This window comes from Lotus japonicus, chromosome 5, assembly GCF_012489685.1.
Source record: "Lotus japonicus ecotype B-129 chromosome 5, LjGifu_v1.2".
NCBI lineage: Eukaryota > Viridiplantae > Streptophyta > Magnoliopsida > Fabales > Fabaceae > Lotus > Lotus japonicus.
The window spans coordinates 32459130-32475953 of NC_080045.1; the positions used below are offsets into that span (position 1 = coordinate 32459130).

A 16824-nucleotide genomic window follows, 5' to 3' on the forward strand; every position below is an offset into this window, starting at 1 on the left:
TTTTTACCAGGAGGCGGTATGGTAACTTTCACGCCGGGGTGTGGCTTGTCGATGGAACCGCCCCGGGCGCGAGGCGAGGAAACCGGAGTCACCAGTGAAGGCTCGCCGGGTTGGTTCGGCTTGGGAGTCTCCTCAGGCCTATAAAAAGCTACAGAGATGACAGGAGTTCTTTCCCCGCCGGAAGACAATGTAGCAGCCGCGGAGTGCGGTCTCTTTGGGGAAGGGCGTGAGGCCTCCTCGCCGAGAGGCCTCTTCCCACTCACTGTTAACAAGGACGTTTTGTCGCCCTTTAGGTTAATTCGGGGAGGGAACGAGACGTTTCCTTTCTTCTCAAAGGCGGTCAGAAGGCCCTCGCTGACTTGGCGTATTCTCTCTGAAGCAAAGAGCGGCAGGGGTAAGCTAGCAGAAAGGGGAAAGATGGAGTAGGTAGTGAGAAAAGATTTACCGATTACACGAGTGCAGTCTAAAACCGGGAGTCTAGCCAGGAAGCTGATGACAGCTTTGTCCTCAGGGGTTAAGGAATCTTCAGGTGGGTCAATTACTGGGAGCGACATTGATGCGAGGAAGCACGGAGCATATGAAGGGGGAAAAGGGAAACCTAATTCCCAAACTGGTGAACATGTATTCATACGCATAGAAGAAGTGGGGAACACCCACGTGGTTGTCTTGGGGACGGAGCCAGGGACGTTCAGCGGTTGTGCACACGCCGTAAATCATAAGGTTGTCAAGAGGTTTCTCATGGCAAAACCCACCGGATTCCGAAGAAATTTCACAAATGGATGACCATTGATCCAAGTCTGATGGTTGGTTGGGCATCGTCCCTGCGGGCAGGGCCCTAACGACGGGAACTGGCAAGGATTCCCAGGTTCTAGTTCGGAAGGCAACGATGTCCTTTTCTTCAAGCGGAGCTCTCCCTGGGGGGGCAGATCAACAAGAGGAACGCACCGTAGGGAGGTGGCGACAGTGACGTCGCGTTTGGGGTTTCTGGTACGGCGCTTCGGTGTCATTATGAAAAGGGGTATAATAAGCAAGGGTCACCTTAACGTCGTGGAGATATGCTGGAAGGAAGGACGGCGCGTGGGAAGCTATGAAAGTAAAAACAGTGGTTTGCAGAGGAGGATTAGCACGTCAGAGGTTAAGGGATAAGTGGAAAAACGTCTTTATAAGCAAAAGGTAATGATTAAGGAGAACGTGTGAAGGGACGTTGTTGAAAAATGTGGAGGAAATGTGGAAGATCGTGTCCCGTAACAACGGGAGAAATGATTGTGGTTGCGGGATTTCGGGAAGTGGGAATGACTCAGTAAGTGGAAATTGCGAGCAGTTGAAGATAATTGGCCCAGTATCCAAAACTGGCAGGCTTTTCGAGGATTCGAGGGGACGTTTCAGGGGAGCAGTTGAGATTTTGCAGACCTAGGCTGCCACGTGTCGTAGGCCCTAAGGCATCAAGGTCTCAAGGTGCAAGACGCGTGCGTAGCCACGACGGGGCGAGCGGATCATGCGTCATCGCCACAAGCTGGCTTGTGGACTTAAGCCGCCAAGGGAACGTGACGAGGCGTTCAAAATTTTAAATTTTTAGGCTTTAGATTACCAAGCCATGTTGGCAATTGTTCTTTGTTTCCGTGCCTTATGTTTAGCATTAGTTTGTTTATTACGTCCATCGCCTTGCCTCTTTTGTTTAAAGACACACTTAGCTCTCATGCTTCGAGCTCGGTGTCTTGTGGACTGGGCGAGACCCCAGGGTCCCTCGCCCAAGGGCGCTGGCCTAAGGCGAGGAGCGCATCAGGGACTTGAGCCTTTGTCTCGAAGGCCCAACTGGTCCATTAGGATGATTTAGAGGCGCTAGGCCCAACTCCCCCAACTATAAATAGGGGACGGTGACCAATTTTAAGGGACTCTTAGCTCATTTGAGAAATAACAAGCTGGAAATTCAGTTACTTTCTCTCTCTAAGCGGTTACGCTCTCATTCTCTCTAGGAATCTCACATCACGTTCCTTGCACCTTAGGTACTATACCTCATCTCAATGTTCATGATGGAACAGTTATATTTATCCGGATTGTGTCAGGATGCATTACAATGGCACCCCATGCATCTAACTATATTTGAGTGATGTGATGAAGATACATTCGTACTTGTGATATGTTGCTTGTATTATACCTTATTCTATGAGTTGACCCTTGCACTGCCTTGTTTGTCAATTTGTGTTTGGGCGGTCGGCAAACTTTCAAATGCTCGACAACTGGTTCGTGATGGTTTGCCATTCGGGGAGGATCCGGAGCGAATGATTACTATTCAAAATCCCGACATGGATCAGGACTCCATGAGGAGGAAGAGGGTTGGTGATATGGGACTAATGTATGGGTGACTAGAGTCTACCGTTAAGAGGCGCTTGATGTTTTGGCCTGTTGTGTCTGTATTTTGGGGCAGGGTAGGTTCCCGACTTGTTACTTTGTGTCGTTTTCCGCTGTTGGGAATCACAGGGAGTATTCGGACGTAGAGGTCTAGAGGAGACCATTTTGGGCTGAACATGTCCTTCTTTCACTTGTAATATATTTAGAACTATTGATGCTTATGAAAAGTTGTAAACCTTGCCATCAGGCCTATGTTCATGGCGCTATGATTTGTAATCATTAAGTGAAGTTTATGCATTGCATTATGTGAAATTTTGTATCTTTGGAAAGGAAAAAAAAATGAAAAAAAAATTACTTGATATTTCATATTTATTTTAAAACATGTTACTATTGTGACCCCTGAAAGTCGGGGCATTACAGTCTACATCTTCATGAAGAATGTGAAACGAGTTCCTTTTGATATGTGACAAGCTTAGTTTATTTTAACAATTGAATACGAACTCGCATAATCACGTTCATGAAGAACCTTTTCTCTTTTTTTCATTATTGATTAAATCAGTTATTGTTTATTAGCCATCATTCCACCATCCCCTGATATGTTTTGCAGAATTGGTTATTTTGGGTTGGTCATTGGTACTCACTAAGCAATCTTTTTATTAGTTATTCAATTGTACAAATTTCAATCTATGCAACAAGGGTTTCAATTTAAGAGTTTTTGTCCACTTTGCTAATCATTTCTGATTCTTCTATTTCATTTGTTGTTTACTATATTTTTAATAATCAAGGTATTCATTGATGTATCAAATACAATAGACATATTCCTAGTGCACTGGTAAAAAAACACTAGTTTTTTTGAGTATATTTCCATAAGTTTCTCAAATCATTACAAGTGTAAGTGAAAAATCATGATGTTACCCTACCTTAGGGAATTTAAGAACTTAATTTTCTTGCGAAAGAGTTTTCAACAAGTCTCGTGGTGTAATCTGAATGCATGGTCTACATTGTATTTTCTGGAAAATAATACCTTCTATGTTGCATATTATATTTTTGATACATTGGAAAATCTATGTTGCATATTATAAGGACATGCTAAAAAAGCAAAAATAGAAACAACAAAAAAGGAAAAGAAAGAAGAGTGAAATGAAAAAGAAGGTACTGAGAGAAAAGAGAAAGTGAAGGTTGTGGAAAGGAAATTATTTTGCTGAATCTTGGAGTTGTGTGTGTCTAAATCTTGCTTGATTTTGAATTATTTCTCTATTGCCCTTATTTCTCTTTTATAAATTATTTCTTGACCTTGGTCACGTTATGACCTTAAAATGTCCTTTTAATATTTGTGTGCATTTATTTCAAAAGTTGATGTATTAGAATCTTATCAAGTCTATGATATATTCATGTTTTCATGAGCTGCTAGAGAGTAAACAAATGCAAGCCTAAAACACTTGAGAGTAGAGAGTAGATGCATCCAACTTTGATGTTCAATTGACAATTTTTGTTGGCTTAGAATAAAAGTGATAAAATTCATGTTTGACTAGTCTCTGTGAAACTTGAAGTGAATGTTCAATTGCTCATAACTTAAAATTACTATTCCTCAAAAGGGAAGTGAGTGTTGATGTTTTGTAGCTGCAAGAAGTGCTGATCTAGACTTTGGGTGAGTGATTTTCTTTGAAATATTGTTTTGCCCATGAAAGCAAAGAGTTCAGCGTGGGGTATTTGATCAATGCATGATTGATGCACATTATTAGTGATATTATAAAAATGATTAGTTCGATTGTGTGCATTAGTTTGATAACTTAGCTGAGTTCTAAACTAACACACTTATTTTGGTTTTTACTTAGAAAGTGCTTAATTCATCAGTTTTACCTTCTATGACTATTTGCACTAGAATATATTGAATCTGGAGCTACAATGGTTGGAATGGGACAAATAGTATGCCATTGGAAAGTTAGAAAAAAATTATACATTGTTCATGTTGAGCCCCACTACTGAATATCACTAACTTGGCCAAAATTTATGTGCCAGATTGATTATATCGTTGGTTCTTGTGAATTTGAACAGTTTGGACTAAAATGATCATATCTCGAGCAACATAACTTGAAATTAGCTAGACGTCGTTTGAAGCCATGCAAAGCTAATTTAAAGGACTACAACTTTCATGAAGAGACAAATTTAAGATTCTGCCATAATCTGGGCCTTGTAATGGACCGAAGTGAGCGTTGCTGCTGCCTGGTGTTTGGCTATCAAATTTGAGCATAATTAAAGGTCACTTACTCCTATTGAGCTTGGGCTCGTGAACATCAAAAGAAGGTTAGAGAAGACTTGAAAGACAACCTGATCATTATTATAATTAGACTGGGTTGAGACCTTTGTTAGATACTTCTACTTCATCCACTTCATCTTATTACCATCTTTTGCAATCCTTGTTTCCTAGTTTCGGTAGTTGTTTTTCTATGGATTTCTAAACTCTTAATCGATTTAAGGTGTAACCTTCTTCTAGATGCAGAATATATTTTGTTTAATGAAATAATATTTCTTGCTTTTAACTTTAGTTTATCTTTCTTCTCCCTTAAGCTTTTTGCTCTAGCTATTTTAATATTTATCTAAGAAGGAAACTAGTGAGAAGCGATTGTAATCAAAGTGTCAGAGATTATTGTAAATCATACTTCTTTAAGGAATTTAAACATCTAACACCAATTAGTTGGGGAATCTTATCTTTCTTCTCCCCTAAGCATTTTGATTTGTTTTAATATTTATCTAAGAAGAAAACTAGTAAGAAGCGATTGTAATCAAAGTGTAAGAGACATTTGTATTCATACTTCTTTAAGGAATTTAAACGTCTAACATTGATTAGTTGGGGACTCAGTGACTTAATGTTGTTCTTGTACTTAGAAGGGACAATGTTCGCTTTTTAACTTGAATAAATCAAAGATCTAGATAATTGTCTAGTAGAAAATGTGTAATATAAACTCATGACTGTAGTTGAATATTTTTTGTGATTAAGGGTAGTTGCATCTTTTTATTGACAAACAAACCAACCAAAGCCTGACATTATACTCTATTTATTTGTAAATTTACTTTAACACACCTGCAACAATGCGCTCGACATCCCCACAACTTTAATTTTTAGATCCGTCACTGCTTCAAGTAATCGTTTGTTTAGAGAATTTCAAGTAAAGTGAGACAGGGTCGATGTACAGCTAGCCCCACTTTCAATCTAGTGAACTAAACATGCCCAGAACCTGAAAAGTGACCAAATAAAGATGTACTGAATGACTAAAAAGCCTTCTAACATGGTAAATCATTTGCAATGCACACCGAACGCCTTTAGCAATCAAACCCATGTCCAAGGCAACCAATTCTTCATAACCTAACTAGCTATTCCGATGAACTAAACTGAAAGTTACCAAATAAATAAATAAAAACTAGGGAATATTTTTTAATTTCAAAAGGTTAGTTTTTTTCAGGATAAATATGTCACTGTGAAGCCACTTGACTCCCTGAGTCGTTGCAAGGTTCTGTCTTCACTGATTTCCTCTTGCGACCATAATCTGCTGAGTACCTGAAACAAACAAGAAAATTGATTACCTTGAATAATTACAAAGATTTTGGACAGAATATCCATAGAAGCCACCCTCAAAAAAACCTGTCAGTGAATGTTTGCATCAGAGTTGTCACGATTGATTTTGGTTAAAATTGATCTTAATAAAACTAATTATAGTAGATGTGAGTTGAAAGTAAAAGTGATTTATGCTTAGAAATATTTACGGAAAAAGTGGCTTAGGTCGGATAATGTTACAAAATACGGTAAAATCTCAAAATTGATTATGTCTAACACAGATGCTTGCTCTCTTTAGCTTCTAGTAGAAGTGATTTTACGACTAAAGTTAATTCTTCAAATGACTCTCAAACATTTATTATTGTCATTCAAAATTGATTTTACTCTACTATAATTGATTATGCGGTTTTCCAACCGAAAACCAAACACACTAAAAAAAGCTGAAAATAGATTATTTGATGGTTAAATTATCTTTTTTACAAAATCATATACGAATAAGCTAAAAACAAACTAGAAGCTGAAAGCATTGGTTTCAATGAAAAAAAGACTAGCTAAAAGGGAGTTTAATATAACATACCCTAATTGCAAGGAAGTATCTGAAATCTCGTTATCCTCTGAAGCACAAACTAAAAGGGGTTTTGAACTGCTCATTGAATTCGTCCTATCCAACGAAGTGAATTCAAGGAACTGTGTCTTTCTTTTATTTTCAATCTCCTTAAGCTGTTTAAAGTAGATTGTTACAGGACATTGAAAGTTAATTTCATTCACAATATCATCAGTTATAATAATATTTGAGTCAGGGTTTGATTTTTACTTGTTTTCGCAGAGCTTCATTCTCCATCAATGCCTTTTCCTCCTGCAGATATACATTGAGAACTTAATTAGAAACAAAGGCGTATTCAGAATTTTCTTCCATTAAAGTAGAACCCATTATTTACTACAACAATGAAGAAAGAATGGCTGAAGAAGAATGTGATTTAACCTCTAGAAACTATTTATAGAACTTTTGCCTTTAGTTGTAATACAAGTGAATCTTCATTTTACTCTCTTAGTAAGTTAGTCACTAGAAGAATGAAGTTGGTACATAAATCCCTGAGTGTGTAAAACATAGGTCAAACTTGACAGATGTTTTACATATTCAGAGACTTCCGAACATATTTCTTCTTCTAGGACTAACTTGTTAGCAGCGAAATCTTTCAAAAGACTAAATTTACTATTCATTCCATAAAACAGCTTTAGAGCCAAAGCTATCCATTCTTGTCATGCGTTTTATATGTATTCTTTTGGACATGATAATTGCAAGTGGGAACATGTACCTGTAACCTGGACCTCGTGAGCTGTTCTATAAGCATTTTATCCTGCAACATTACAAGAGTACATAACATTAATGACAGCACCTCAATACATTAGCAGGTCTTGAACTTGAGAAATTATTGAATTTGGTCACTTAAAATTGATGCGAGAAATTGAAAGAAAAATGAACATATTTATAATATAATTTAACTGAATGAATGGGAATTCCCTAGTTTCCGACTTCGACCAAGGTTCCATTTGGAAGAGCTTATTTAAGCTAATCTTATAGCAAAAACGCTTATGAAAATGTTTCAGGGAGAAATGTAAATAGCTTATGGCATACCTATAAGTTGTTTTTGAACTTAATTTCATATACTCTTTAGATTAGTATGAATAAGAGCTTATGCGCACTTGTAACATATTTTTCAGTTTATTTCAAAAAGTTTCTCAAATTAACTTAACAATAAACGCTCACTTAAGTTTTTGAACCCAAACGCACCCCAAATATCTTTTGCAAAATACATCAATATGTAGAAATGCATCACTCTGGTCAGTTTTACTTGAAAAGATATCTTCCTTTGCCGTGATTCAAATTGAAATGAGCTTTATGTGTCAAAATAAACAAAACAACAAAATCATATTAGTACCTTCTTGTCTTTGACAGCACATAACCCATCCGTCAGTTGATTTTCTAGTTGATGCAGTTCTGAAAAGCTCAATCCATCAAGCCCCTTACCCAACATCCTTCTATACAACATGAAAATATTATCAGAACCAAATCTGAACCAGGATTTTGATAAATAAACACAACAGATGATTAGAAAACATGTAAAAATTTCATTAGGTTGTTCACTAATTATTTGTTATTCATTACATAAAGTGTCAGCATAACTTACAAGTTTTCTGAACGAAGCTGTGTTATTTGATCGTTCAGAATGTTTGTATCAGGCACCATAACCTATTCAAAATTTTGTAAAAATGGTACTTCAGAATATGTGCAGAAACATAAGAAAATTAAGAGGGTGGGAGAAATAAGGATTTATGATACTATACAAACAATGGTCCCGTTTGGATAAAGACTAAAGAGCACATATTGGAGCGTATCTACTTAAAAAAAGCATTGAATAAGTTCCAATAAGTACTCTTTCATCGGCATCGAAACAGGGTCGGTGTCAGACAATACATTTGTTGAGGGCTCATCAGTAGGTTGCTCTGCACCATGCGATCCCTGGCCTCTGCCGTACCTTGAAAGAGTATGCTCCATGCTTGATAAATAAAAAAATTCCTTTGATCAGAACATAATAAACGCCTCAAATGGTATTAGTACTGAAAATTAATTTTAAAAGGGAAATATCATGCATGAGATTTGACATGCGAATTAAAATTAATTTTGCTGGAATAAAATCTTATATCACATTGCTTTCTTGGGGACCAAAAGTGGAAGCAACCGAAATTTAAATCCTAATTTGTTGGACAATCACTAATCACAGCAATATTTGGCAGTACAGTTGTATAAAAGCACAAGTTACCAATTGATTCTGTAAATCCAAATTTGGAAATCCTTATATAACTGATTCTATATATATGACATCAATTACTTCCCTTTCTACACCTACCACCATTTGTCTCTATTTCCTCTGATAGGATTCTTATTAATCACACATGATTTACCCGAATTTCATCACTCTCTAAATTAAAACCCTACAAAAATCTTTGTTCAAAGATGGCTAGAATTTAAATTTACAAAAAAAGTCTCCACAGTTTCTTTTATTTTCTTTCAATGAAAGCCAATATTCCCCTTTATTAACTCGTCAATAGTGCTCCAGAATGAAGAAGGGGTGTTTATTTAACTAGGTCCATAAGATTTCTTGTCTGTGAAAACAGAGCTGCAAACATACCAAACACTTCCTAGCAAAAACAACAATCATACTAATAACAATAATTTATCTATAATAAGAATGACGAGTCCTCAACGCAAAGGTAAAGTTGTCACCAAGTGACTTTGCGGTTCAAGCAGTAAGATTTGGTTGTCAACATTAGATTCAAAAAGTGGGTCTGGCCGCTCTCTCCGGACCTCGGGCATGTATGGAGCTTTATAGCACCCGTTTTGCTATGATTTATCTCTAACAAGACTATCTCATCCTATGTCCCAAAAAACTCCATAAAACCCTAAAAAGAGAAAAATTTCAAAAATTTGAAAAGGGCATACCTTGTATTTGAAAACTTATAAAGCTTGCCGGTGCTAGAGAATATGATGACAGCAACCTCTGCATCACACAAAACAGACAACTCTCTGGCTTTCTTCAGCAACCCATTACGCCTCTTGGAGAAGGTAACCTGCCTGCTGTTCAAATTCTCAATCTTCTTTATCTCAATCTTACCCCTCCCCATGCTCTTAATCTTCACCAAATTATCACTGAACCCAACACCAGCATTCAGAATAGAGGGGCATGAAAAAAAGTTGAACCCAATGAGGCTCTTCAAATATATATATAGATAGATAAGATCACGAAAACACACCTATTTTGTTGCTGGAATTGGAAAAGGTTGGGATTCTCCAATAAAGGAAAGAGTCTTCAAAATTAGGACTCTAGAAGGAAAGGTAACAGATGGATTACTATGTGTGGCAATTAATCCTAATATGGTATTCTATTTACTTGGGGAGTAGGTAATGGCCACTTTAGGAACCTTTCTATGATGCATTGTTTGGATGGTACTAGGAATCCTAACAACTTTTCTATAAATCTTTTTCCAATTTTCAAAATTCGAAACCTGGCATGTTGATTTAAATCAGATTTTCTGATGCACTAAAAGTAATTGTGATTTTTTATGCTTGAATTTGGATTTGATTTAAACTAACTGATAATGGAAAATAAATATACCGTTCTTTAATTATGTATGTTGCTCTTCAAAAAAAAAATGTATGTTGCTTAAATTAGAACAATCTTATCCCACTTCATCTACATATTTTTTGTGGTATACCGGAAAAATTGTAGTAATATATTTCATAGTATTTTTTTTTATTTGATACATAATATCATAATTCATACAAATTCGGATTATTTTTTAAAAGATATACAAAAAAAAAATTGAACGTACAAAAATATACAAATTTGGATCTTTGTTCTTTTTGACAGTATACAAATTTGGATCTTAGTTAAATATTTTTAATATTTCTATAAAATTATTAATTTAATTAGATTCATTAAATAATAAAATATCTATACTTAAAGAAGGAAGTTTCGTTTCCCAATCAAAAAAAGAAGAAGGAAGGAAGTACGAAATTTTCACACTTGATGATTTGTCTAAATCACTGAAGATTCGCATGATATTAGACTCATATTTTTAAGGTTTTTAATGGTATGTTGAAAAAAACAGGGATTTAAAGAATGTCCATTTTAAATTTAAGGTACATGTTAGGCTGTACTCTGTTGAAAATTATACTTACCCACAGTGGCGGAACAAGAGAAACATAGAAGCCAGACAAATTTTTGTTTTTGATGATTTATGTAACACACCGATTTCGGTGGCGTCACTTTAGTAACCAAAAGTAAACTTAATGCGAAAAAACGTGAAATATTTTTTTTCGATAATAACTAAGACAAGACTGAATTAAATAAAACCCAACAATAACAATAATCAGAACTAATATACAATATATAAACAGCCCCCGCTGTAGTAGTAACCTCGTCACGAGTAAACCTCCAGTGACGGAAAGAAAAGTGTAACGCCCGAAGGCAAAAGGTACAATCCACAAGAAAGGTCAAGTGTCCGCAACACCATCCCTCAAAACTGAGAATAAGCTGGCCCATCGGCCTGAAGCAAGACCTCCTAAGTCCAACCAACTCTCTGTGATTCTCGTAAAGAACCACACAAAAAGCTATAGGTGGGAAACTACCCTGTCCCCAAAGAAAACAAATGATGTTCAGAGCTAAGACTCTACTCCTGCACTAATCCCATCTCGAGGAGCTCACACTAACGCTCAATCCTACAGGCTAGCGTGATCGTCGTCCGAATCTGAATCCAGAACGACTAAGTCTAGGTACATCATCCGTCCTCCGCTCGCTATCGCGATGCGCTCCTGTTCCAGCATCCCAACTCTAGTTTCCCCCGAAGGGTGAACCGTCGCGAACCAGTCCGCCAAAGACATCTGACAAAGGGCGTTTGTCCGCCAAAGCACACACAGAAGACGCGAGGGTCAACTCCAACGAATTATGTAAATAATAGCAAGGATAGATACAGATAATAGAGTAGCCACTTAGGCTTATAACTAGGGATAACATCCTAGGGTTGCATATTTCCACAAAGAATATAACGACAGTAAAACACAGTTAACATGCATCAAGTAGAACTAACAAGTATCAAACACACTCATCAACTATGTCAGTATGCATGTTGCATGAAATGATATGCAGGTTAACCCAGTCAACCAATATGCAATCCGGAACGGATGGACATCATCGGATCAGCCCTTCACCAGCCACGGTGGTGCCATTTCGGCCCGTGATGCCTCTTACTCCAACATCATCATGTAGTCAGATCAGCATAAAACCCGAAGGCCTGCCATTTCGGTCTGCTACTAAGAGTCGCCTAATAGCGCTCTTACGCGGAAATCCGGGTCTTATGACCATTTTGGAATCCACCGAGGTCCGGTATCACGCCGTGTATTAACCTCCAATCCACCGAGGTCCGGTATCACGCCGTGTATTAACCTCCTATGTATGCATGAGTGCAATGTGATTTGCCAAACAACGTCTCCGACCTCACTCGACACGTCGCCACGTGTTCTAGGTAAATTAAAGTTTCTAAAAGCTTACCCTAAGGTAAAAGTCGATTCTGCGACAAAGTACAATAATCATAAAATGAGTGCAAACACTCACGATAACTCTTCGAGTCATCAATGCTCACACGAAGTCTCACGCTTCAGTGGAGTCTCACACATTCACAAAGTCTCACGCTTCAGTGAAGTTTTATGCTTTCACAAGGTCTCACGCCTCAGTGAATTTACACACTTGCACGAAGTCTCACGCTTCAGTGAAGTTTCATGCTCTCACAAGGTCTCACGCCTCAGTGGAGTTCCATGCTTTCCACAAGGTCTCACGCCTCAGTGGAGTATCCCGCATTCACAAGGTCTCACGCCTCAGTGAAGCTTCTCGGCTCATCCCTTGGATGGCTAACAAATTGCTCAACGAGCGAAGAAGTACCAACATACTCAGAACTTACCAAACTCCTCAACACTTGGATCCGACGACACTTCTCGCTTTTCCAAAACCATGATTTGACTTCCAATGCCTTCCTTCGAGGTTGTTATCATTACTTAAAGATTTTGAGGTTATTTAAGGTCTTATGAATTTTCTTTATAAAATAGATTCCATTTTGTCTTATCGCAAGTCTTATACATTTGCAGGATCTCCCAATCCCAAGTCGCTTCCAGAGGATGTCTCGATCCACTAAACAAAATTAAGGCCCGAACCTCGTTCGTCCTATCAAACTTTCTCAAAACTCTCGAAATAAAATCGGCATGACCTGCCCGCTATTCTCACCATTCAGAATCTCAGATTCCAGTACAGAGCATATTTAAATCATCACAATCAACAACATGTCATATATCAATAAATCGCATCATAAACACTTAGCACTTAGCATATAAAGCATGCACCACACATCCTAGATTACCCACATAGCACATAGCATGTAAGACAATCTCAAAAACATTCAGTAGATGAATCATCTACATTGTCAGCCGAAGCCTCAGAAAACATTTTCCAATCACACACAATTCCAGTGCATAAACAGTAAACAATGTCGAAACATCGACCCTAAGCATTAACTAGAGATTCAGTGAGTAGCCCTCACCTGCAGATTCTCCAGGATTATCTTCTAACTCTTCCTCACAAGCAAAGCGTTGCTCCTCAGGAAATTCCTCAAAAGTTCCTTTAAAGCAAAGTCACAGAAATACTATCAGAATCTATCGAGAACTAAGCTATCGATACTTACTAAGGTTACACAAAGTAATCTATACTCTAAGGTACGATAATCTAGCGCGAAAGACAAGTTTTCGGAAAAGGAAATTTTCCTCCTCCCCCTTAATAGGGCTCGGCCACTTTGGCTAATTATGGGGCTCGATTTTTCTTCGATCAAACTTGGTTCCTATGCTTTCATAAGCCGTAACTAAGGGTATTCTGAACTCGGAAAAATTATCGGATCAAAAACTGTCGCAGGGGTATTTTGGTCATGATTTTTAACTTAGGATTTTCAAAACTGAAATCCCAAAAATAAAATTTTGCAGGGACGTTACTAACGACGTTTATGACAACTAATCCTACTAACACTAAGCTAGGGCGATAGTTTACAGCCTAAAGGTTGGAACTTTACTCAAAAACTACATAAATGGGTATTTTAGGCTAGAATTGATTCCGGCGGAATTCCGGCGACATAACGGAAAATCTAATCCGGCAGAAGTGATCTTGGGCACATATAGAAGAGGTTTAGAATCAGAAATGAAAGATTCAGGATAGTTTTGCAAAAACCCATAAACTATCCACTCAGAAAACTCTACAGAAAAGCTATGGAAAAAGCGATCGGAGGTAAGGATTAGCGACTATACCTCGAAGCCTTGAAGCAGCAACTGATTGATCGACGATCAAGCAAGGTTTGAACAAAAACTCTTCTTCCTTCTTCCTTCTTCTTGGCCGCGGGTTTGAAGAGAGAAAATGGAGGAGAATTTGAGTTTTTCTTCCTTTCTTTGCTATATATAGAAGGTGGAAATTCGCGGGAAAATGAAAGTTTCGCGAATCTGATTTTTCCGGCGTCATTCTCCGTGAATTAATAGATATGTTTTGGCAAAAGAATTCCAAAACTATAAAGAGGTCTCCTTGTATTTTTGGCAACTAATGCATAGTCGGTATAAAACTATTTTACCCGATAAGTTGCTTTTTGCCTCGAATGTCGGAATAGAAAATTTCCTTCGGAAGAAAGATTGAAATCATCAAGAGAAATGGGTGTACGCGTGTAGAATATTCATTTGAAGCTCTGAATAGATAAAGTCCCCATAGTCGGGTGATTCTAGGGTTTTGAAATACCAGGGATTCGGTTTCGGCAAACTTCCGATGATTGGAATCGGACGTTCGTAGATCCTAGAGTTTCGTCTCGAAACGATTGTGATATATGGAAAAAGAGAAGTTCTAACATGTCTCTGAAGATTTTTGGAATTAACTTCCGTCGTGCCTAAAAGTGAAAATTAGCTATATACTAGGGTTTCTGACCTAGGTTTAAGCGTAAAACGATCGTGCTATAACTTTTATCGATCGTAATGCAATCCTTGAACTTTTCCTGAACTTTCTCCTTCATAAATATATTTCATTTAATAAACTTTCGTTCAGGTTTCCCTTCGCCATGCATCAAACCTACTGGTAAATGGAAATCTCTTCCACTGATCCTAAGCTTAAAATCTTGGGTCTTACAATTTAGTCCCTCAATTTTGCCCTTTCTCATTTTTTTTGGCCCAAAAGCTTACATGTTCCAAAGAATTTTTTATTTCCTTAGGCTCCGTTCGGGATGGTTTTCGATTTTTTGTTTTAAAATTTTTAAAAACCAAAATTAGTTTTCAGTTTTATAAATTCAGTTTTAGTTTTGTGATTTTCAGTTTTAAAAAAGTTGTTGTCTGTAAGACCTGGATTTACTGAACTAGTTACTTTTCCGACTCACGCGTAGAATCAGTGTAAGCGTGACAGGAGTTCGCCGTTTGAGAAAGATTAATGAAGAAGAAAGTTCAGGAATTGCTTGAGGAATGTTTCATAGTTATTTTAGGAGTTAGTACGAGTCGTCTGCACACCTGCCTTATGGCGAGAGTGTCCAGAATAGGCTAATTTCGCTCTTAAAGCAACGTTTAAGTGAGATTTCAAATCCTTGGAAAAATAAGAAGTTCTCTTTATTTTTCCTTCGACCAGTGTTTCATTTCGGAACCCTGGACTGTACGCACGATAGTATTCACTTCTCAGAAGTCCGACGACGCTAATTTCTTTGCTTCAAAAACCCTAAATTCAATCACTGAATGAAGACTTTTTCTATTCGGAGCTTTTAACGAAGTTTCCACCCGCGTTGCAGATTTGTTTCGATGTTTCCAATCTTTCTTCAGAACGAAGTTTTGTTGTCTGACCTTCACAGCAAAAAGTAGTTTTCGGGACAGATTAACTTACACCGCTTTTGGATCGTTTTGGATCGTTTTTCCCTAATTATAGAGATTTGTTTTGAGTTCTGGAATTCTGTCGCCAGAATCTCGCTTAGAATTCACCGATGAACATGCTGCAAAAATCGGAATCGCGAAATTTTCATTTTCCCACGATTTCACCTTCCTATAAATAGTAAAAAAAATCAAAATATCTCCCATAACTTCCCAAGGAGGCCGCGAGTTTGAGGAGAGAAAGGAGGAAGGAGATTTTCGCCGAAACTCGACCGATCTTCGAGCTGTTTGTCCCTACTTCAAGGTATCGAGGTAACTAGCTTGATTCTTACCTCTGATCATTGTTTCTACTGCGTTTCTATATCTCTTTCTGTGCTCAAAGTTTCGAGCTTTTCGTAAAACTATCCGTTTTTCTTGATTTTTCGCTTGGGATATCTTCTGTACTTGCCCAAGAGCCTAGAACACTCGCCGTTGTTCGCCGATTTTGATCGAGTTGTCAAGGATCTGAAAAACTGATTCAAAACCCTTTTTGTGCACATATCAAAACTTTAATGTCGAAAATTCGCAATCCGACTTCGTGCCTTTAGGATTATTTGCTACAAATGTCGTTAGGAACATCGCTATCAAATTTGTTTTCCGAAGTTTTAACTTTGAGTTTTTGAGCTTTTATTTTGGACCAAAACGCCCCTGAATAGCCGTATTTTGACCCGGTTGTCCGAAAATTTTTCCGACAGTTTCTTTACCCTAGTTTTACCCTAAAACTACCTTGTAATTAAATTAGATCGAAGAAAAAGAGCCGGAGCCTTTTTCCTCTTGTGGCCGAGAGCATGTTTGTGTGTGTGGGGGGAGTTTTTCGTTTGCGAAAACTTGTCTTTTCGTACTCGATTGTTGTATTCTGAAGCTTTGATGTTAATGAGTTGTATTGTGATTGAGCTAATCGATTTTGTTTGGATTCTGCTTTGTTTTCTCTAAGGTTCAGTTGAAGGAACTTTGGGTTTCTCAGAGCAATTGTGTGAAGAAAACCTAGACCACGAGGCTGGAGCAACTCGAGGTTAGGGCAACTTACCTAATAGTTAAGACTGCATGATAGGCGTCGATAAATTCGGCTTATGGTTTACTTTGATATTGATTATGATGATGAATTAATGTTATGATGTTTTCCATAACTTCTGTAAGACCCGGATTTTCGGAACAAGTTAATTTCCGACTCACGCGTGGAATCAGTGTAAGCGTGACAGGAGTTTGATATTTGAGAAAGATTAATGAAGAAGAAAGTTCAGGAATTGCTTGAGGAATGTTGCGTAGTTGTTTTCGGAGTTAGTGCGAGTCGTCTGCACACCTGCCTTATGGCGAGCATGTCCAGAATAGGCTATTTCGCTCTTAAAGCAACGTTTTAAGTGAGATTTCGAACTCTTGGAAAATTTAAAGTTTCTCTTTATTTTTCCAT

At 37.8% G+C, this 16824-nt stretch overlaps 1 protein-coding gene across 2 annotated transcripts; it reads right to left on the reverse strand.

Annotated features, from left to right (window-relative positions):
* Positions 1-5758: 5758 nt before the first annotated feature.
* On the reverse strand, positions 5759-9846 carry LOC130718444 (agamous-like MADS-box protein AGL18). Of its 2 annotated transcripts, XM_057569036.1 has the most exons (9): positions 9716-9846; positions 9405-9611; positions 8379-8460; positions 8092-8153; positions 7843-7942; positions 7219-7260; positions 6717-6758; positions 6480-6622; positions 5759-5905 (listed from the first exon to the last, which is right to left on the reverse strand). In XM_057569036.1, the coding sequence occupies exons 2-9, from the start codon at positions 9584-9586 to the stop codon at positions 5821-5823; spliced, it is 738 nt and encodes a 245-aa protein (XP_057425019.1). In that variant the 5' UTR covers positions 9587-9611; positions 9716-9846; the 3' UTR covers positions 5759-5820. The 2 variants fall into 2 exon arrangements, with proteins under 2 accessions (XP_057425019.1, XP_057425017.1); XM_057569034.1 differs by lacking the exon at positions 9716-9846 and having other exon boundaries at positions 9405-9665.
* Positions 9847-16824: the final 6978 nt, after the last annotated feature.

Coding starts and splice junctions, on each gene's coding strand:
- LOC130718444 (XM_057569036.1), bottom strand. CDS start 9,586: ATGGGGAGGGGTAAGATTGAGATAAAGAAGATTGAGAATTTGAACAGC. Junction 7,943..8,091: donor CAGCTTCGTTCAGAAAACTT/GTAAGTTATGCT, acceptor CATGTTGTATAG/AAGGATGTTGGGTAAGGGGC. Junction 6,623..6,716: donor ATGAAGCTCTGCGAAAACAA/GTAAAAATCAAA, acceptor TACTTTAAACAG/CTTAAGGAGATTGAAAATAA.